The 22,275-nt window shown below is 37.4% G+C and overlaps 1 protein-coding gene across 5 annotated transcripts in view; it reads left to right on the top strand.

Annotated features, from left to right (window-relative positions):
* Positions 1-22,275, top strand: part of LOC139984160 (uncharacterized) — a 48,304-nt gene that overhangs the window by 2,479 nt on the left and 23,550 nt on the right. For 4 of the 5 annotated variants that reach the window (XR_011798957.1, XR_011798959.1, XR_011798958.1 and 1 more), the window contains exons 2-14: positions 2,260-2,355; positions 2,916-3,296; positions 5,710-5,817; positions 7,487-7,743; positions 10,590-10,751; positions 12,071-12,181; positions 12,823-12,964; positions 13,506-13,648; positions 15,562-15,731; positions 15,903-16,034; positions 16,885-17,030; positions 18,041-18,222; positions 18,584-18,784. Coding sequence is in view for 2 of the 5 variants with exons in the window: in XM_071997924.1 (XP_071854025.1) it covers positions 2,268-2,355; positions 2,916-3,296; positions 5,710-5,817; positions 7,487-7,743; positions 10,590-10,751; positions 12,071-12,181; positions 12,823-12,964; positions 13,506-13,648; positions 15,562-15,731; positions 15,903-16,034; positions 16,885-17,030; positions 18,041-18,222; positions 18,584-18,784 (2,223 nt within the window). In the remaining 3 variants the exon portion in view is untranslated. The remainder of the gene's footprint in view (positions 1-2,259; positions 2,356-2,915; positions 3,297-5,709; positions 5,818-7,486; positions 7,744-10,589; positions 10,752-12,070; positions 12,182-12,822; positions 12,965-13,505; positions 13,649-15,561; positions 15,732-15,902; positions 16,035-16,884; positions 17,031-18,040; positions 18,223-18,583; positions 18,785-22,275) is intronic. The other variant, XM_071997925.1, reaches the window with a different exon arrangement.

Here is a 22,275-nt window from a genome sequence, read left to right as displayed (position 1 = left end):
TTAACTTGAAAACAAGACCGATGGTAATATTTACCACACACTACAGCGGAACTAAGGACTATTGACAAATGACAGCAATCTAATGACTTTCTTATATTATGTATTTATTAATGGTCCACAGACATCATAAACATGTCGAAGCTTGTTGATATGCATGTGGTATACACTGATCAGTACGGAAAACTGCTAAAGTATGTGGCTGGAAGTTTATGCAGGGCTAGGCTAGGGAGGCTCTCCCTGGTTTGTGTTTATAACGGTATCGTTGCACAAGAAGTATGCGTGATAGATCTGTGGGTACAGTAATGCATAAGTTATGTAGTTGCAGTGGAAGGTGGTGTGATCGAGAGTTTTGACACGGGATCGTCCACTGATAAATAACATTTGGGGAGTAGTGTTGTATTGTGAGACCCTGTATACTTTTGCGATGTTTGCTGACAAACTGCTTTTGTGTTGTTTTAATAGGTTAGGATATTTTCCAAAAGCAGATTATGCGTAGTGCTAACATGTAGCGGAGTAATCGCATCTTAGGTTTTGAGCGCGATTAATCAAACTTCCAAAGTGTAATCGCGATTACTGGTGATCAATCGATTATGACTATCAGCACTAGTAGCTGTGTTGTTATTCCTAAGCAGGTTACACTGAAAGACACTGTTACTCCTAGGCCTAGTCCATACTTATTAGTTGCTGTATTGAAATGTCAAATTGTAGCCACCTTTGAGTAATACTTGTATGTGGGCCTATAGGCCTCTGTTACTTAGACTACCAATGTCATGATTTGGCAATACAGAAAATGGAGCACTAAATGTTTATAGGCTTTGCTCTGGTAAAATTTATTGTAAGGCTGGGGTCAAGCTGGGAGATGTGGGACAGTCAGCAACGTTACAAAGGCAGAATCCTGGACGCAATATTTTTGCAAGGCACACAGCCTTCAAACTTCTTATTACTTGACTTGAGTGCATACAAACACACAACTGAAGCCTATGCAAAAGATAACAGAACCAAACAAAACAAGAAACAATTACATGTTCTGTTTCCAACAATACTTTTCAATCTGGAACACCACTCAAAAAAACCCATCCGGAGTTGTGCTGCATTTTTTTTAAACTTTTGTATCACTTTAACTCTTAAAGGCATTGAAGGCTTGCCCCAAACCGCGTGCGGCCATCTGAAAAAGTTAACTTTCTGTTGCTTGCAAGTGACGTTTTGTTTGTCGCTACAAAATGCAGACAGTAATGAAACGTGATACCTTAATTGTTATCTTTAGCTGGACCTGAGATGTCCATCGCTGTATCGTTTGTATACAATGCTGTGGGTATTGACCGCAGCTGTATGTGCGAGTCTTCAATGCCTTTAATGGAGGAACTGACCTTCACTGTAGTGATCCATACTAGCCAGGGTTGGCGGTAAGTGATTAAAGAGAAGTAAGTTCCTCTCAAGAAAAGCAAATAAACAGAAAGCTCCGGTGAAATTCAGTTAACAAGGAGAAGACAGAAAGTAATTCGTAGTCTGAACCATCCAAATTAAGCAAAATACTCACAAGGAATGTGTGAAAATGAGAGCTCATGGCATTGAAATCCGAGCAGCAAGCTCATGCAGAAGCCAGCATGACAGAGAGAGCTCATGTCTCCAATAGTCTCCATAGACGCCTGTACACCTGGAAATGCGGTACGATAGTTCCAAGTTAAAGAAAAAAACGAATTGCATCACGCTGAGCTCCATAACAGTCCCACATTGACAGTCAGTTCCCACATTGGGTACAGTAATGTGTTTATGCATAATTAACACTTGACTTGTACATGGGTGTTAAAACTTATGTGTGTGCTGAGAATAACTGAACTAATATGTGATACTGCACATACCTTTCCTGTTCCCATCCAGGACTTTGGTTTAATTATGATCTAACAAAGCAAGTAGAGATGAACAGGAGATTGTCCAGTTGCAAATTCATGAAAGTTGCAGGGCCAATTAGCTGCTCTGTGAGGGTTAACATAAACAATGTGAGAAGTGGTAATTTCATGATCAAGGAAAGACATAATCGTTATGACATTTTAAATCAGTTTTGTGCCTGAAGAGTTTGTGCACAGTATTACATGGAAAGAAATAGAGATGGAGTGTCTTCTCTACTTTAATGCAACATGCATATTTATAGTGTGGAAAAACAACATCCCCATATCATATGGACAGCTGCAAGTGCATGCTGGGAAACAAAACCTTTCCTCCAAAATCTCACCCTCGCCTTTTTCCCCTTTCTGTATTCAGTCAGCAAGATGGAAGCAAAAGCTAGACCTGGAAAGAAGAAGAAAGGTGGCAAGAAGAAATCTGTGACCAGAAGGGAAGAAGAGAGCCAACCTAGAGGTAGTTTTTGCCTGAATGTTAAAACTAGAAAAGAACTGATCATGTAGAGTAGGGCACATTTTTTATATTGACAGCAATATTTATCCCAAAGGGCCCTTTGAAAGTGGCTGGTTGCTCTCCATTACCATGATATACTAGTTTTATATTTCATCAGAATTCTACCTTGATATCAGCTTGTAGAGCATTATTAGACTTTTAGAGTCCAGCATCTTATATGCAAATGATGATAGTTCTTGATATATTTACAAAATTAAAATATTATCCTCTGCAGCTATTATTAATTATGACTATATATTTGGAGCTCATGTTTAGTGTTTTGAGAGTGCTGTTTTTGCAAGCATGACCCACCTGCCTTCACAGCACATTATTCAAATGAAGACATTGCTCTTTTCTGATTTATATTTCTCTCATGCTATTGACAGTTATAGTGAGATGAGGAAGTAGTGCTATATGTACAGTTGTTTATGGATATCATAAAGTATTCACACATATGTTAAAGATAGCAGTTATAAATGTTGAGGTATTTTATGTGACTACTGTATGTTTTGGTTGTTGCTCAGCAGAGGAAGAGCTCCCAAAAGAGGACGGTCCTCCACCCTATCAAGAGAATGAGGTGATGGATGCCTCGACCAGTAACAAGACCAACCTGGAGCAGCAGCAACAGCCTGGGGGACCTGAGAACACACAAGAAGAAGAAGATATAAATAATGAAGAGATCAGAGTTAATGATGTCCAGCAGCAGCAACAGCAGCCTACAGATGTCCTGAATGAAGAGAGGAGTGAAGATGATGCAGGAAATCCTGACAATACCCCGGAAGATGCCCTGGGAGATGTGGTCAATGTTCAAACTACCGACCAATCACCAGTCCACGATCCTCTATCTAACAGTGAAGTTCCACATCACATAGAGGAGGCTGCAGAACAGCTGAACATTATGAAAGGTAAACACAAGAGTGGTGAAAAGGTCTCACACAGTTCTTCTTTCTTAGTATCGAGTAGGCTTAACATTTAAATGAGCCATTTACCATGCTACCATCTGAGCATATCAGGTATGAGATACAGGCTTGTCCCACACACTATCATTACTTTGAGTTTCATACAAGACAATCATGTGAACAAGACTGTACAATTCTATTCTTGTCTAAGCTAATAAAAAGATTACAAATATCTAAAGTTCCTAATTTATTTCAGAAATGTAGGCTTATGATTACCATATTGAAGTTATGATTGTGTGGGGACTCCTCAAGTTTTCTACTGGGTGAATGCTTGCAGGAAAATGCACTATATATGGCATAGGCGTAGGAGGCGGGGGGGCTGCAGCCCCCCCCAACCAATTTTTTGGGTGAAAATTCGGGCAATATGCTGAGAATTTTTCAGGCACCTACTGGAAAAAATAATAATTTGCAGTGTGTTTTTCATTTTTTCTTTGGTGAAGATTCGGAAATATGCTGAGAATTTTTCGGGCATCTACTGAAAGAATAATACTTTGCAATGTGTTTTTCAATCTTTTGGTGAAAATTCGGGCAATATGCTGAGAATTTTTCGGGCACCTTCCAGTGGCGGAGCGTCCATACAGTCAGAGGGGCAGATGCCCCCCTGACGGACTCAAATGGACTGCTGGCGCCCTTTTCAGCTTTTTTTTTGTAATTATTGACTTTTTTATTGTGCTCTGAAATACCTATTGACATTTGTCACATTTTGTTGGTGCAATTTTCTGACAAATGTCGATGACACCTATTTATTCTTCTTTTATCTGCAAATTAGCAAGGCCTGGAAAGGGTAATTTCGGGCGATCTAGGGAGTATCTTTACTCAAAAAATGTCTGTACGCTCCACGCCAACATGTGGTGGCGCTCCACTTAATGTCGAAAGCGCCCCTACAGACCATTCTCTCCCCCCTGACCAATACCCCTAGCTCCGCCACTGGCACCTACTGAAAGAAGAAGAATTTGCAATGTGTTTTTCAATGGTTAAACTTACATTATTATGATCATTATTGTTGTAACGACTTCCCCAATAATTATAACCAATACGGAAGGGTAATAAGACGGAAAATGATTTTATGTCATTGCCATGTGATGTAATAACCGATGATTGCCTATATGATATGCACATCACCATGTGGAGCGCGCGCAAAGCGCGCAAAAAATTTTGGTTTTATTTTTCGGGCAAGTTGTTACAGCCCCCCAAATCAAATGAGGCTCCTACCCCTATGATATATGGTAATATATTAGTTCTATTGTTCCCTAATTCTGCAAAGGTGCCACAAGTACTTACAAAAGGCATACATGGCTGTAATTGACACACATGTGCGTCAACTACAGCCATGTACATGCATTTTGTAAGTATTTGTTTCACCTTTGCAGAATTAGGGAACAAAAGTGAAAGTAAATGGGAAGTTGGTCAAGTAAAAAAAAACTTCCTGTATAAAATGAGTTTCTCTGTTAAAGGCAATTCAGCTGTGGTTCTGCCATAAATTAGTTTCAGTCTTGGATGTGTTGTAAAATGTCGTCAATTTCTCAAATTGAAAGCCTTTAAAGAGGGAGCAGACTTGGAAATAAATTTAGTTGAACTTACTTCTTTTAGACAGAGGCAATTAAATAAGTTTAGCAAGGTAACTTTCTGCCTTCAGTTGATTTAATTAGAGTGATGTGTTTGCTCCAATTGATCAGGCCTAAGACAGCAATTAAAAGAGAGATGTTATCAGGTTCTTCAGTAAATTCCTGTTGTTTGCTTGATTGATGTACTAATTGTCCCACTTGGTGATGCAGATCACTAACATTTTATTGTGCCAACAGACGACTATTTTCTCATTGTTTACCACAGAAGATGACCATTGAATAGATGACCATAAACCAGATGACCATAAAACCATAAAACAGATGACCATAAAACAGCTGAATCTTGAAAGATTCATGATATTTTTAAAGTCGTTGGAGAATCTCTTTGTCATTATGTTAATTTAGTAGTTGCTGTGAAGTTGAAGGCCTTGTATCTCTTTAATATTTAAGTGGATTGTTGTAGTATCTATGCAGTACAGTATTTAAGTACTGTGGATTGTGAAACATCAAGAAGTCTGCTCATATCAACTCTCATTAACTTAAAGGGGTGGGTGCTTGATAATCTTTTTTTTTTTTTTTTTTTCTTTTTTTTTCATTTAGTCCTATACAGTACTTATACTTTATTTGAAACTTTCAAAAACAACAACAAATTCCAAATATATGTGTCATTGCATTTCCACTGGAAGACAAACGTTTTCATTTCCTTACAAGATTTGCATTAATGCAAGCAACACATGAAGCTTTAAGCATGTTTGTTTCTTCAATGTCTCTTGATTTGATTGATTGATCGTTAGGTGATTTGAAGATGAATACATCATCAGAGGGGACACACACTGAAGCAGAGCTGGCAAGTGTCCAGGAACAAGTGACTGACCAGACTAGCCTCTTGGATTACAACTATGGTATTTATCTTATTTTATTAAATATCTGTGATCACTGCTGAAAGATCTCATACTTGTTTTCAAATTTTTTAATGGGTTAGAATAGTGTTCTGTCATTTTGTTACATTTCGACCATCACTGTAAATTGAAAGCAAATATCATATAGCCTAAAATACTGTCATTATTTATTGTCATAGCAGATTTATTAGAAATAATGACATAGGAACACTGCAGAGAAAATCAAACTGTCATATACATTGTGTTTTGTTCTTCCTGGATACAAGATGTGTGGGGGGGGGATGGGGGGAGGGGAGGGAAGCCAGGTGAAAGGTGAAGGTATGCCTTACACCCAGTTTTGGTATGCTTCTTATCAAATGTTTTGTATTAATGGAGGGATCATATTGTTGCTCCTTAATTCCTGGAAATGGATTGATGCCCCTGACAATTTTATTGTTGTGTTCAAGAAAACTAAAAACTTTGCTTTCCATTGATCAAAACTATAGATTTGAAAACATGGAAGATAGTTTGTTTGAAAAAATGCATAGGGAACTGGGATAACAAGTGCAAGATTTTACTCTCCCAGCCAATCTATATGTAGAAGCTAAATCCACCTAATTTCAAAGAATGTCCTCATTAACATGCTCATTATGAACAGTGTAAAGAGAGCAATATATTATGTGGGATTATATGCAATGAAAAGACATCACATCTCAAATAGTGCTACTGTAAGTTTTATATTCATTGCTATTTTGGAATTTGTGGAGGCAGTATTTGCAAACTGTTTAAACAATCACTTTAGTCTCAATCATCAACAATCATCACTAGTCTAGAAAACTACTAGCCCATTCTGAAAGGTTTCTTACTATGAAAATATGAAATAAAAGGGCTAGGTAAGAGATTTCCCCTTTTGGTGGCGCTATAACATCCCACATTGGCTAAGTAGTAGCACCATCAACTTATAAAGCATGATATCTGGCAAACACCCACCCCCACCCCCATCCCCTTCCAATAAGCTATACATATGTTCTTTCTGTTATGCCAAATTGCTTATAGATTTGTGGTTGGGGGAATCCAATCAAGTTTGGGAATAATTGTTGGTAGGAAATGTTTTGGTTCTTCAAATTGTATGACTTAGGTGGTCAGAACAATTTCTGCTTATTGGTAGAATTATATGTGATGCAGTTCTATTATTCAATGATACCATGGTTGTGCACACATAGAAGGCATTGTGGTCAAGTGGTTAAGGCAGTGGACTTGTGATCTAAGGATTACAGGTTCGAGCCCTGGCCAGATCACTGCGTTGTGTCCTTGGGCAAGGCACTTTATCTCCATTGCCTCTCTTCACCCAGGTGTATAAATGGGGACTTGCGAGGTGACTTGTAAATATAGTTGCGTGCGCCAGTTTGTGGCTGCACCCTATGGGAAGTCCCCCAGGGGACACGTGGCTGTGGTGCACTGTGGTGCCCCAGGAGAGATTGTTTGAATTGTGCACACTTTGGTGTGTAGGCGTGACAAGTTACCAATGACCAGGGTTAAGTTACACATCCGGGACAGCAAGTTTGCTTATGAGGATGTTCATAAATCAAGAATTAAGAATACCCTAGAAGTTACAATTGCAAGCAGTTTATTACAAGTGATGCATGTTACATTCTGCCAAGGGCTTTTACGACTGTTTTGTGTCTATCTATAGAACCACCCAAGAGCGAAGAACTTCCAAATTTAGTCAACCTTCTGGACACTTTAGATGGCGGTGAGAGTGATCTTGAAACAGAGACAGAGCCCCCGCATCTGTTTCTGCGACCTGAACAAGAACCAAACTACCGGGAAATATCTAACCTGGAGACTACTCTGAAAGATGAGCTGATTGATCCCTATGTAGATAGATTTGATGACAGCATCCAAGATGAAGTCTTGATGATCGGAAATATATCCTTGGAGGAAGTACAGGTATTACATGCAAAAATACATATTTGGTGGAAAGTCACAAAGCTCATTTACAATAAGAAAGGAAGAGATAAATTCTTGTTAACAGATGGTTTGACAACAATCAGTTAATTGCCTTAGGTGGGCAAGTAACATTTGGAGTGAAGTTAATGTGCATGTTTTTGTAAGGGTTGTTTTTGTGATGCCCTAGGCTTAAACACAATATCTCAAGAACTGCAAAGGTGGTAAACCTGATACTTGGCACAATGCTACCCAACATAGGTTCCTATTGTTTTTAGTGGCCAGGGGTTAAATGTCAGATGAGATCAGCACATAGCAAAATTTAAAAGCTTGAAAAGCTTCAATATGCTACTTAGAGATATATATCTGGGGCTAAAGTTGATTGCTTTACACAAATTGCTGGAAGTTGTCTGCTTCCTTAGGTCAAAATCATATTCTCCTTGCATGTTGTACAGAGAAATTATGAAGTTGTGAAAACTTTGTGATATCTTGTAATTGCTGCTGGCAACTGTAGATATGAAAAATTTTGTAATATACAATTGAGCTGCAATTGTTTTGCTATTCTTTGTAATATCCAAATCATTTATCCACAAAGGCAAATAACAGTACTCCAAAGGAAGGATAAATCGACAAGCAGATTATAAAAGGAAAGTTAAGCTTTAGAAGAACATCTGCCATGATGACATCACAGACCACCTGCTGTGATACACTTTTTGGGAATAAGGTTACATTTATTCAACGCTATCTCCAGTTAAAGGCAAAATATTTATTTTGGGTTATTCAACCAACACTGTGGCTTTTTTTCTCCTGTCTTAGTGTTACATTTCCCCATTGGAATATTCCTTTTAAGATTACTAGTTTAAATTTCCTTGCAATATGTGGCAAGTAACCACTGGGATTTGATTAACTTTGATTAACGTTCAGCAATTGATCTGGGAGTTCTAAATTTTGGTCCGGCCTAGCCTTGAAGTTGTTTCCAAAAAGTCAAATTATGGCTGATTTCAAAATAAAGCTAAAAATGTATCATTTTTATGATCAACACTATAATAGGGCACTGTAACTCATCTAAATAGGTTAACAACAGTTAGGGATGTTACAGGATTGTAAAACACCACCCTAATCAAACATAAAACTCTAAACAAACATAAAACCCTAATCAAACATAAAACCCTTTACAAGCATGAAACTCTAAACAAACATAAAACCCTAATCAAACATAAAACTCTAAACATACATAAAACTCTAAATCAAACATAAAACTCCTTTTGGAACTTCGCTCATTTGCAAGGTTACTTTAACTCTGTACAGATTGTGATCAGTCTATCATATGGTTATGCATAAACCATACGTTTTTTGAAAAATTTTCACATTTCCTTCACAATTTGTATACTGATACTGACTAAAATCTTGGTTTGGCAACATTTTTCTTGTGAACTTTGTGTACAGAAATCTGACTGATTGCATTTCCATCGATGCTGGGAACTGGGATGTGTTCGGAACATGCTTGGCAAACATTTGTGCAAACTTTGTGCTGCCTTTTGTGCACTTTCTATTTGAATATTGTTGTGCTGGGTTTGTTCAATGCAAAATTACCAACAGTTAGAGAAAGTGTCTGTTTAGGATGTAAATAGTATGAAAGTAAACACCGCTTGATTGTGGAGAGGTTGTAATGTTTGGACTAAGTAGATTACTTACAGTAGTATACAGTATACTTTATATATAGAGTGGGATTGAGCTAAGCTCTTTACTGAGGAGGAAGCTTGGAAATACAGACTGTATGTTACATATTATTCTGTGCAGAGCCTCTTTAGGCAAATTTTTTCCATCTACAACCCTGCCCTGAACATACATTAATACTTGGCATGCACACTGGTTGTTCTCTCCTCTGTCAGAGAAGTTAGACACACTTCTAATCATTCTACAACTAAATATTTCTCAAGCTACTACTCCTGCCAAATGGTGGTTTCATACAATGTTTCCAGGAACAGTGAGCTATGAATGGCTGTTGCCACCTGGTACAATATGAACAGGTTCATTATTATCACACACAGGATAATATATCAGGCCATTTACCTAACTTTGTGACCAAACGCTTTGTCATATATTGTACTGTGGGAAATATAAATAAATATATTCCCATCATTAAGGTTTTGTCTCCAATAGATTTGAATTTCAAATTGTCTTTTGCCGAATTTTTAATGTAATGCTGGACAACAAGCAGTGTGATCTGTTCATGACGGATCACATAAGATGAACGTCCATTCTGTCCATAGTCTGTTATCACAGAAGGACAAACTAATGCCCCAAAGAAACAGTGACAATTTCTCAGTTTTAGGAAGTGTGGTAAAAGGCTCAGAATTTACATAACAGACTTTGGGCAAAGTCTAGTTAGAGGTGTACTGAGGAAGCAAGGGTGACTGATGTAAAATGCATTAGTAACATGGATTTCACTATATGATCTTTTAAAAATCAAATTCATTTTTTTTTCAGTCTTATATTTATCAGCAAGACTGCTTGATTGCTTGAGTGTATTACCAATGTACATCTCTGCTAACCACAAGAATCATCATTAATAATAACCTGTGTGATTTGATTATGTTTCATATGGAGATACTTTGTGTATCAAATGTAACATCAAGCAACATGTTTTCAAGTGTATTTATCTTTGACAGCCAACACTTTCCTTACTTGTGACAGATTGGCTTAAGATTTTGGAATGGTTATATGCTGTAATAGTAGTTAATGAACATTGCAAAGTCATTTTTTTGTCAATTAATACCAAGAATGGAATTGAGATGATGATACTTTGAATGGTAAAGTTAAATTTCAATGGACTTTGTTATCTGTAGGAAGAAGAACGACGCTTGCGTGATGAGCACATTGCATACCAACAACAAGAGACACTCATGGCTAGACAGAGGCAGGAGGCCATTTTACTTAAGGAAGAAAAAGCCAAGGACCATGTCGTGAAAGTAATGAAGGAAAAGCGAAGAGATCTGGCCAGAAGAGAGGTTTGTGACATAACTACCAGATGAGATATATTCTAATGTTCAGAAAGTTTTATCTTTCAAAGAGGTTTCATATAGCTACATTATGAGTAATGTGACTGCTCCAAATAGTTAGGTCTAAGGTTAAAATGTATGCGAATACTTGTATTTTAGTCCTTATATTTTAGGTTGTTGCCAATCCACCATCTTAAAAGCCTGTTTGAGCAAGAATTCAGTCTGAAACTGAAATGAGAAACACAGAAGATATTATTGCTGGGTTTGATTTCTAGTTGATCATCAATATCAAGTATATACACAGTGGCAAATGTCCTGTTGGGATTTCTTGTTAACTTTATTCTGGGAAATGCTTTGTTACGTTCAGTAGTGTGTCCTATAAAAAGAGCGCTAACTGCAAATGAAATCCTTACTAAAAGCAGTTTTAAATTCTTGAAGAGAGATCGGAGTATTAGGCTTATTCTTACATAGATAATATTCAATATGTGAGTAGAACTTAAATTTAGAGAAATCTATACCCTTGGGAATACTACCCAGAGTTTTCTGTTGAAATATGAAATATTTCGCATGAAAAATGAGAAAGTTGTAGGGATGTTTGAGAGTAAGTTTATAACCAAACAAAAAGTCTTGTTTTGAAAAACAAAACTGTATACCAAGTAGTGCCTGCTCAACATATATAATGAAATTAGAGGTAACTTTACATTCCCAGAAAATAGGTTCAAGTCTTTCATCTTTTTCTCCACAAAAAGTACACCTAGGATTTTCCTCCTTCCCCGTGCGATATAAAAGATAATTAGTGCCAAGGATTCTATGAATGAAACGAAACTGGAAGTATTGAACTCTCTCTAAGAGATTTTAATGGAATAAGAAAGATAATCATTGTATGTCGTTAAGATTGAAAATATGGTTCCATTTAGAAACTGCTCTTTTTATAGGGTCGCATTGCTTGTTTGGTTTCCTGTTTAGAATTTCTTCTTCGTAATGTTTTGCTTCTCAACGTTGTGCAAGTCGCGATCAATATATTTGAATAGTATTATTGTACGTTTTTCTCTGCAGTTGCACTGTATGTATTGATATTGCTATGTACTATTAAAACTAAAAATAAGAAAATAATCAATTGTTAGGCAATGATTGAGTTATATGGTAATACTAAAGAACTCACTAAATTATCATGTCTATTTGTATAAATGTCAAATCAGTCAATAAAACAGATGAAAAAAAAAAAAAAAAAAGTGTGTCCAATAAGATGATGCGCTGTATTACAGTCTAGATTTAACCTGACATTCTTAACGCAGGAATTCTTATAGTTTCACTTTTTGTTGTTTCAGGAACTGAACCTACAAAGGGAAAGACTCCTTCAAAACCAGCTTCATCATTCCTTCAAGAAGTCAGAGAACCAGCTGAAGAGGGCACTGTCATTGCGCAAGGGTGAAATCAAGGTAAGTCCTGGGTCCATGTAGTACTTCCAGGTCTACTTGTAGTTAAGCAAGACTGTTTCCCTAGTCCTGCAAGGGTGAAATCAAGGTAAGTCCTGGGTCCACTTTATACTTCCAGGTCTACTTGTAGTTAAGCAAGACTGTTTCCCTAGTGCTGCAAGGGTGAAATCAAGGTAAGTCCTGGGTTCATGTTGTACTTCTAGGTCTACTTGTAGTTAAGCAAGACTGTTTCCCTAGTGCTGCAAGGGTGAAATCAAGGTAAGTCCTGGGTTCATGTTGTACTTCTAGGTCTACTTGTAGTGAAGCAAGACTGTTTCCCTAGTGCTGCAAGGGTGAAATCAAGGTAAGTCCTGGGTCCACTTTGTACTTCCAGGTCTACTTGTAGTTAAGCAAGACTGTTTCCCTAGTGCTGCAAGGGTGAAATCAAGGTAAGTCCTGGGTTCATGTTGTACTTCTAGGTCTACTTGTAGTTAAGCAAGACTGTTTCCCTAGTGCTGCAGCTTTCATTTATTTAGGCAGATGATGACAAACTGATAGGTGTACAAAGTACTTTGAGTACTTCAACTTCAGCAGGCCTTTTTTCTGTAGTGTGATAAGTTTAATGAAGTTAGATCTGTATTTTGTTTTACTTTCTGGTTAAATAGACAATGTATGGAGATCTAATGATGGCTGATGGGGAATACGGTGGCTCGAAGGGTCGACGATGGAAGGTGGATTGGAACAAGGCTCCTCAGCCAATACAGATCAAGTTAAAGTGTCTGAGAGGTGTCAAGGACAAACTTCCAAGTAAGTTCTAAAGATACTTGATAGTAGTAACCAATTAAAGTAATGTCTCTGTGGCTGCCACATTTTCCTGTGTTATGGTAGGTAGCATTCTGTAGGTTCTTTTCTTGGATGTTCTTAAATGGAAATCTTTCCCTGGTGTTACCAGAGTTTTCACAATGACACTTTAAGATAATCGTTCTGGTTGTAATCAGCCGTGTTTTCCGCATAATCAAGTTTTTTTATCATTTTGTAGATGTCTCAGTTGAATTTGGTGACATTTATCTTACAATTTTTGTCATATGCAGAAGTTCAGTTTGTCTGATGGAAGAATACATGTAACATCTGAAAATATATCGATTGAAAAGGAACTAGTTGCATGTTAACATACAGACAAACACAGACAAACAGACAACCCAAAGTAAAACAAAGAGGGCAGCAGAGACATCAGTTTTACAGCCAATCAGCTGCTGCAAGTGAACTATTCAATTACTTCCATGTTAAGTAGATGAAATTAAACTACCTGTTAGAGAGTTCATTGAGCAAAGAGTTTCATTTCCATTAGGTGGCCGCTATGTTCTGATGTTGTCCCTTTATGACCGCCTGGGAGGACATGTTTTGAGGTGGTCCAGCTTAAGAGGTCAGGAATGGGGAGGAGCTACCCTTCCTCTGAATCACGATGGAAATTTCTTCAATGTCGAGATGAGTGTAAGAAACAATTTCATTTAATAATTCTTTTTTTATTCCTTGCCGAAGGCAGAAGGAATCTATGTGATGCTGATGGCATGTGTATATGTGACACTTTCTTGTAAATGCTCTAACTTCAGAAGGATAAGTGGGGTATATTTCGTATTTGGTATGTAGTTTCCCCTTGGGTAGAACTGGTTTGGGATTGCTGTTGGTATTGGTCAAAGGTCATTTTAAGTCTGCAGTCTGAAAACATTGTTTACACAATATGTCAAGAAGTGGAAGTTGTAGGAAGTCCAAGCTTGGTGTGTAGCTTGCCATTGGGGAGTAGACAATCTGTAGTGTTTTTCATGAATGTCAACTTTAAGTCGTTTGAGGTCAACAGAGGGAAAAAAGTGTGAAAATCTTGTAAACATGATATCTCAAGGAAGGTCCCCTGTGCAGTCTAATATTTGGCGTGTGGTTTTCTGTAATTAGGTTGTAGTGGAGTTCGAAGGTCATTTGAGGTTGGCAGAGGGCAAAATGTGAATATATTAAAAGTGCTATATCTCCAGAACCAAAATATGAAAGGAGCTCATATGTGCATAGTATGATAGCCTTGTGTATATTTTGTTTCTGTTTAGTATAGCTTTTACACAATTTGATGTAGGTCAGAATTAATTTCAGGTCACCAGGTATCAAAACTTGTACACTGTAAATACAATATTTCCAGATAGGAAACTGCAGTAGATGGTATGTATGGCTATGGCTTGTCTATAATGAGTACAAGAACCCTATTGTTTTTGGTGGAGGGTGCAGGTCATTTGGGTTCAGCAGAGGTTATGCTCTGGAAATTTTAAACATAACATCAGATGTCATATTGGGATATGACTTTCCTATAATGAGTACAAGAGCCCAGTCATTTGAGGTCAACAAGGGGGAAATATAAAACCTTAAAGCTGGATAATTTTGTTCTCAAGTTGAGACTTCTAATGTGCTTTAAGTCAATTGTTGTTTAAGGCTAGCAGAATTCATCCCTGAAAACCTTTCTTCTTAGTTGGAGATATGGTCAGTAATAAGCTATTGGTTTCAGCATGATGTTTTGTGCAAGAACATGGTGTACAGAAAAGCACATAATTGGTCAGACCTTAATTGATATTGTTGTCATGAAATTGAGAATGATTTGTAGTTTTAAGAACCTAATTAGTAATTCCTGAAAGTTTACACCATGTCAGGGTAATATTTCATCACTCTCACTATCTTGGTAGACATCCATGCTCTCACCATACTTGATTGGTAAAGGTTTAAGATGCTGTTTATATGTCATTTGTATCTAAATTTAGTCAGAAGTTACTGCACAATATCTTAAAACTGATCTGAATTATCAATATTAAAGACCTCAGGGATTTACTTTTGACACAGAATGCTTGACCTTAACCCTTTACAGTTGCCCTTATTAGTGCTTGTTTTTATTTCACAAGTACATTTAGTGACATATATTGTCCTCGTATTTGCCCAAATATGATGCTGATCAAAGGTCATTTGAAGTCAACATAGGTCAAAGTCTGGAAACGGTGTAAGCTCTCAAACTCGAAACCATTTCTTTGATGAGTGGCTTTTCTGGGACAGTAATGGTCACAGGATTTGACCTTTCCTCTTTTAAGTGGGCTGAGAGGATTTTCCACTTCCACTAATGACTATTATCTGTCACCAACTTTCAGAAGGATATTACTTTTGCAATGGTCAAGTTATCCGGAACTCTTTTCTAATGTTCTGGTACTTGACTTCAGGACATATTTTCCTCAGTTGCTTAATCAATCAGGTGATTCCATATATTTAAAGGCAAAGGAACCACTTAGCCTGCTGGCTTTCTGGTTGTGATTAAGAGCATCAACAAGTTTTATATCCATAAATCTCTCCAAGTGTCAAAATGACTTGCCTTTATTCCTTCATAGATTGAACAGAGTGTGTTCACAGTACTCCCTGCCAAATCTCAGATCAGACCAGGGATGGTTCTACTCTTTGAGCTGTTTCTCCTCAGAGGAACTCTGCTACCGGTTGATAAAGTGGTCTCCTGGGGTGTCTTTCCAATTTGTGATGGACAGTTTGATGTTCTTCAAGGAAGGTAAGCATTCTACCATCCAGCTTAGATGATAGTAAAGTCTTTACCGGTTATTTCAACAAATTGATCTGCCTGGTTGGTCAAAGCTTAATACTTATGGTAGATAACACTCTGTCTTTACTGACAACAAATTCTACCTAGATCCCACTTATGTTTATTGATTTTGTTTTTCAGATACAAGACTCCCATGCTCAGAGGAGAATTTGACCCTCGAATCGAGAAACATGAAGTGATTGAAAAATTGATGGCATCGGATTTAGATCACTGGATGAGTAATATGTACTTTGAGATCATCAAGTTACCAAGGTAACCACAGAAGGCTAAGCGTAAAATGCAAAATATTTAATTTATGCTCAGTGTGAAATTTATAATTGATAAAATCTACGGTGACCCTGAACACATCTGTTCAGTGGAATGAATTATGGAGTATTTTCTTGAAGATGTTTGATTTTAGCCTGGTTTATCAATATGCACAAGACTGTAGGGTTTCAGAAGGATGCAATATGGTTTTATACAAGAGCGTGGTGGCCAATTGGCTAAGGCGTCGGACTTGTGATCCAAGGATAACTGCCTAGTTCATTTTGTTGTGTCCTAGAGCAAGATGCTCTATCTCACTTGCCTCTCTTCACCCAGGGGTTAAAAGGGTACCTGTGAGGTAACTTGTCATTGGGCGCAGTATATAACTGCTGCCGACTAAAGGGATTGTCTCTGGGACAGGTTATCATTGACCAGGGGTAATATAACGTCTGTAAAGCGCTTTGAGACCTATCGCTGGTGTAAAGCGCTATATAAAAATCAAATATTATTATTATTATTATTATTAAATATTATTTTGTGTATCTTATATTGTTTGTTAGATAAGTCTTAACCCATTCCATTCTTTAAGGTACTCTCGCTTGAATTTAGTCAATATTCCAAGCGTATCACATTTAAAGGACAAATCAACAACACTATAAAAAGGAAATAAGAAATAAAGCTGGTAACATGATGACATCACAGCCTCCCTTTCATGATTCACTTCATGGATTAAGGAAGGGTCTATCTGGGTAGAAATAGGTTTATTGAAACAATCTTTTTCTTGATTTAGTCACAAGGTTTTGAGACTATCTTTGTATTTATCTTTACCATGGTAAGTGTCATGTTTAATGTTTTGTAGGTTTATTGCTGGACAGAAGGAGTATGAGGTGGAGCTACAGTTCTCCTCTCAACTGATGAGCTTTCCAGATCGTGTGAAGGGGGCGGAGGAGGCAGTGGATGGGGAGCAACCAATCCCTGGCTCCAGTCTCAGTGTAGACAGTGCAGGTAATAATCATTAAACTCCAAGCAATGCAGCACTCACTGTTTATATCTTCATTAGGCTCTAACAGGACAAAATATAGCCAATGCAGGATTCAAATTTTGCTCCGGTAAGGGTCAAAAGTAGAATTTTCACCTTATTATGTAATTGTTCTGGCAACGTCACCATGGGAAAGCGCATAAGCTACATAAAAATGAACCTTCTGCACAATACAGTACATGGAATGAGTTTTAAAGTCTCGTTACGTGTTTGCCAAAACTTTAAGCTTCTACCTTTCCAGCTTACCGCACTAAAAGTTCAGTGAAAATGACATCGTTCTATGCAATTTTCATATCTATATTCATTATTTTTATTGAGTTATCTGTCATTAAAAATGTTGAGCTGAATCAAATTCACCAGATTTATTAACGAGTCCGTAGATTTTACAAACTTCAATCAACTTTTCAAGCCCTGCCCAACAGATGGACCAATCAAATCAATCAAACCAATCAATCAATCAATCAAACCAATCAAATCTCTCCTTTTTGTTTACGACCGTTAGGCCTTGGCTTACTTTCACTTTCGTGGCTAGCCTGCCTTAGGTCCCTTGCTCTTGTTTCTTTTTTTTCGGTGTTACCGATGTAAATTGCAAAATTGTGTCATTTCCTTCCATTGCAATGAACTAACAGGTTTTTCAGACGTTTCCTCCGTGGAATTTGAAAAGGTGTATGATACGAGTATAGGACTGCGTTAAAATCTTGATCGCATGTGTAAACTATTCTGTTTACATTTGTGTAATGAACTTGCTGACATGCCTATTAGATTTCAGACTTAATATTTTGTATTTACATCGTGGGGTACATGGACCTTGAACAGATGGAAGGACAACTGTCAGATGGATTGTTACAACTAAATACAATAGCATTCATCATTTACAGATTTGTTCTATATCATGTCATTTTGTTCACAGTAAATTTAAACATTTATAAATGCCAAAATCAGAAAAATTGTCAGAATACTCGTTGTTATTTTTTAGGTAAAATAAAAAGCAGCTCTGGCAGTCTGCAGGGTTCCATGCAAAGTGTCAAGGAGAAGGAGGCATCAGTGGGTGAGGCATCTGTAGACAGTCAGACCACCAGCTCTGAAAGCATTCAGAAAAAGGGCATTGACCTTTCCAGCAGTGAAGAAATGCTTACAAAAGCTGACTTGAATGAGCAGGTACCTTCATAAACTTTGTTATAAAGAGCTCCATTGTAGGTAGCATGTGATATCTGTTGGAGGGGATGTTCACATGCACAAGAATTAAGTCAAGATATGGCCAAGCTTTAGCAACAGCCATTCTGTTTACACTATACAGATAATGTGGGCAATAGTAGATCAGATCTGTCTGATGGGGTATAATGTCAGTAAAGAGACCACTTTGAAACACATTGTATTAAACAGACAACTGTGAGTAGTAGATTGATCTTAATCTACTTTGGCAGCCAGAACAACATCAATAGATAAGTGAGAGGACATATTTTGTAAAAGTAAGTTCATTAACTGCAATTGTCTGCTGATTCTCTTCTTACTTTACAAGTCTACTCAAGATAGTAAATCAGATGGTGTTCGCTTTAGAGGAGGCGCCCAACCACCCACAGTAATTGGCTCTCGAAAAATGATGAAGAAAAGTGAGAAGGCTTCCCTCGATGACTCTGGTGAAGATAGTGAAGATGAATTGATTATGAAGAGAGATGATGGTTTCCAAGCTGTTAAAGGTGAACCTGGCCTGTACTACAAGGTAACTATTATAATTCCCACAAACCCATATCTGGACTTGTTAGAGGCGAACCCGGCCTGTACTACAAGGTAACTATTATGATTCCCACAAACCCATATCTGGACTTGTTAGAGGTGAACCTGGCCTGTACTACAAGGTAACTATTATAATTCCCACAAACCCATATCTGGACTTGTTAGAGGCGAACCCGGCCTGTACTACAAGGTAACTATTATAATTCCCACAAACCCATATCTGGACTTGTTAGAGGTGAACCTGGCCTGTACTACAAGGTAACTATTATAATTCCCACAAACCCATATTTGGACTTGTTAGAGGCGAACCCGGCCTGTACTACAAGGTAACTATTATAATTCCCACAAACCCATATCTGGACTTGTTAGAGGTGAACCTGGCCTGTACTACAAGGTAACTGTTATACTTCCCACAAACCCATACCTGGCCTGTACTACAAGGTAACTATTATAATTCCCACAAACCCATATCTGGACTTGTTAGAGGTGAACCTGGCCCTGTACTACAAGGTAACTGTTATACTTCCCATAAACCCATATCTGGACTTGTTAGAGGTGAACCTGGCCTGTACTACAAGGTCACTATTATAATTCCCACAAACCCATATCTGGACTTGTTAGAGGCGAACCCGGCCTGTACTACAAGGTAACTATTATAATTCCCACAAACCCATAATTGGACTTGTTAGAGGTGAACCTGGCCTGTACTACAAGGTAACTGTTATCATTCCCACAAACCCATATCTGGACTTGTTAGAGGCGAACCCGGCCTGTACTACAAGGTAACTATTATAATTCCTCCCACAACCCATATCTGGACTTGTTAGAGGTGAACTTGGCCTGTACTACAAGGTAACTGTTATAATTCCCACAAACCCATATCTGGACTTGTTAGAGGCGAACCCGGCCTGTACTACAAGGTAACTATTATAATTCCCACAAACCCATATCTGGACTAGTAAAAACACAACAGACTTATGCTGACTGTTATCTGAACTCTATGGATAGTATTTATTGATAGTTTGTATTCTGCTTAAGTTATTGAGCTCCTCTCAGTGACTTTTGTAGAGATGCAACAACCATGATGTTACAGAGTTACCCACGCAAAGGTTCAAAGTGACTACAGGCTAAAAAACCTGTTCATGTGTCATTATTTGTTACGTTAAACATCATATACAACTGAACACTGAGACTTATGAAAATAAGTGAAGACACTGCCTTTGACAAATGCCATAGATGCTTCTGAAGCTGTCTTTGGTCAAAGGAAGGAATTTCAATTTTAAATTTTAGGGGTATATTACACCTTTATTTCTTGTGTATGATATAAGCAGTAGATCCACCAACTATAACCACTGGAAAATAATAGCATTAAGAAAATATCACTAAGTGGGATATCTTTGTTAAATTCTGGAGTAGAATTTTAACGGATAGTTGAACCTATTACATAATGGTCAGTCAATGTTCTTGGTATGAACTGCTAAGTAGAGTTAAACAGAAGCAGGTTTGTAACCGGAGTGTGGGATCCATTATTGCAAGACTGACACAGAATTGCCCTCTATGGACAACTGTGGACATGATTGGCTGCTTATTGCCAGTTTCAAGTACACCAGCTAAACCAGCTACTTGATTATGTTTGGTTTCTTAGTTTAGACAATCCATTATCTTTCTTATATTTGATATAAATGTTGAATCCAGCAACTCCCTCCAAACAGCTAATCAAAGTGATTACTTTAATTGGTGTCAATCCAGATAAAAGACACAGAACCAAATAGAAGTATTTCTGAATTTGTAATGTATTTCAGTTGATGGTTTCAAATACTTGTTTCACACCAGACAGTTGTGAGCTTTACTGGAAAGCAATGATGATCCTGTTTGGAAGAGAGATAGCAATTATTAACTTGTATTAACTTGTTATGGAAGTTCACTTTGCAAGACAATAAAGGAGATTAAGCTTTTAGTGACATTGTATAATGCTATAGCGCCATCATATTGGTAAAACTTTTCAGTGGTTTGTATTATCCAGGTACATACATTTCTAGTACAGTGTAAACTGTTGATAAACAGTTGGGCGTTGTCACCTTGGATGACAATTCACAGGTACAAGAGCTGATACAGAGCAGTTACAGATCATACTTTGATGTTAAGTATAGCAGTGCTAAATGACTCACATGTTTGGTGTTAGAAAGACAATTACAAAAAAAATTGCCTAAGAGTTGTTGATGTGTAACACTCTCTAAAGACTATGATAATTCAATTTTCTAATTTTCTATTTGCATCTGATTATACTGATTGATGAAATGTTCAGGATTGAATGATATTAATTCTTATTAACTTTCATTTGGGAAATATTGGAAAAAGGTTTCTCATTGTAGTTCTTTGGTAGGTTTGGGCATATTTTTCACCAAATTCAAAATGATGCTCTTAAGTTAAAGGTTGCCACCTTACAACAACATTCTTCTGTAGAGGGCCTTTGTTCCTGTTATACCATGTTTGATTGACTTGCTTGGCTTGAAATCTAAATGCTACTAACTTTGCTAAACAGTTGCTCTCAATGATAAGTTATTGTTTGTTACCTGTCAATATGTATCTAATCACTATCTTTATTGGTATTGGTTTTAAATGATAATCGTTACCTAAACAGTCTTGATGGCATATGCATGTATGTGTGTGTTTTTGTGATACCTTGCTGGTAAACAATAATATCTCCAGTAATGATGCTTTGACAAACTTCATAATTAATTCAGTTATGTGCCATTTTGAGTAGAAGTAGTTTATTGTTTTTTGTGGAGGTGAAAGGTTGTTCAAGGTCACCAGAGGCTGTAACTTGAACACCTTGTGTACATCTCCAGAAGGGAAACTTTGTCAAGTTCTATACTTAGTTGACTAATGCCCCATATGGGAGTATAAGAAACCTATGTTTTTGGATAAGGTCAAAGGTCATTTGAGGTTGCCAGACAACAAAACGTGAAAACCTTAAAGGATAGAGTTCAGATTAGCAACAGTATCCAATTTTTAGATAATATCTGTAATACACACACAGACCCTGGAACAACTTTCTTTCATGGTCTGTGAACTGTACAGTTGCCTCTGTGAAAGTCAGTTGAGCTACAACGTCACTCATGTGTTAGTTAGCGTTTTAAAATGGTCCTTTGATGTCAATGAAACAGAACAATCTGTGGGCTCTGGGGCCAAGTAAGCTTGATATCTTAAGTAGGGAGGTTTTCAGCTATTACATTCTTAAAGCTGTAACTAATTACAAGATTCAAAACCTCAATAATTATTTGCGTTGTGGTTTTAATCTTTCAGTAACTGTTACTCGATTCGGCGTATTCATTCATCCAAGCAACCTAGTAAATTGTTAGGCATGTATAATCCTTATGAAGTAGAATAGTCAAGACTGTCAGGCTAAAATAAATTGATAATTAAAAAAATAATATTCAGCATTCATTCTAAGAGTGTTGGGTTGGTTAAGTTATG

This window comes from Apostichopus japonicus, chromosome 17 (genome assembly GCF_037975245.1).
Source record: "Apostichopus japonicus isolate 1M-3 chromosome 17, ASM3797524v1, whole genome shotgun sequence".
Classification (NCBI taxonomy): Eukaryota; Metazoa; Echinodermata; class Holothuroidea; order Aspidochirotida; family Stichopodidae; genus Apostichopus; species Apostichopus japonicus.
The sequence above is the reverse complement of the archived record's forward strand: the minus strand, read 5'-3'. Positions and strand labels throughout refer to the sequence as shown.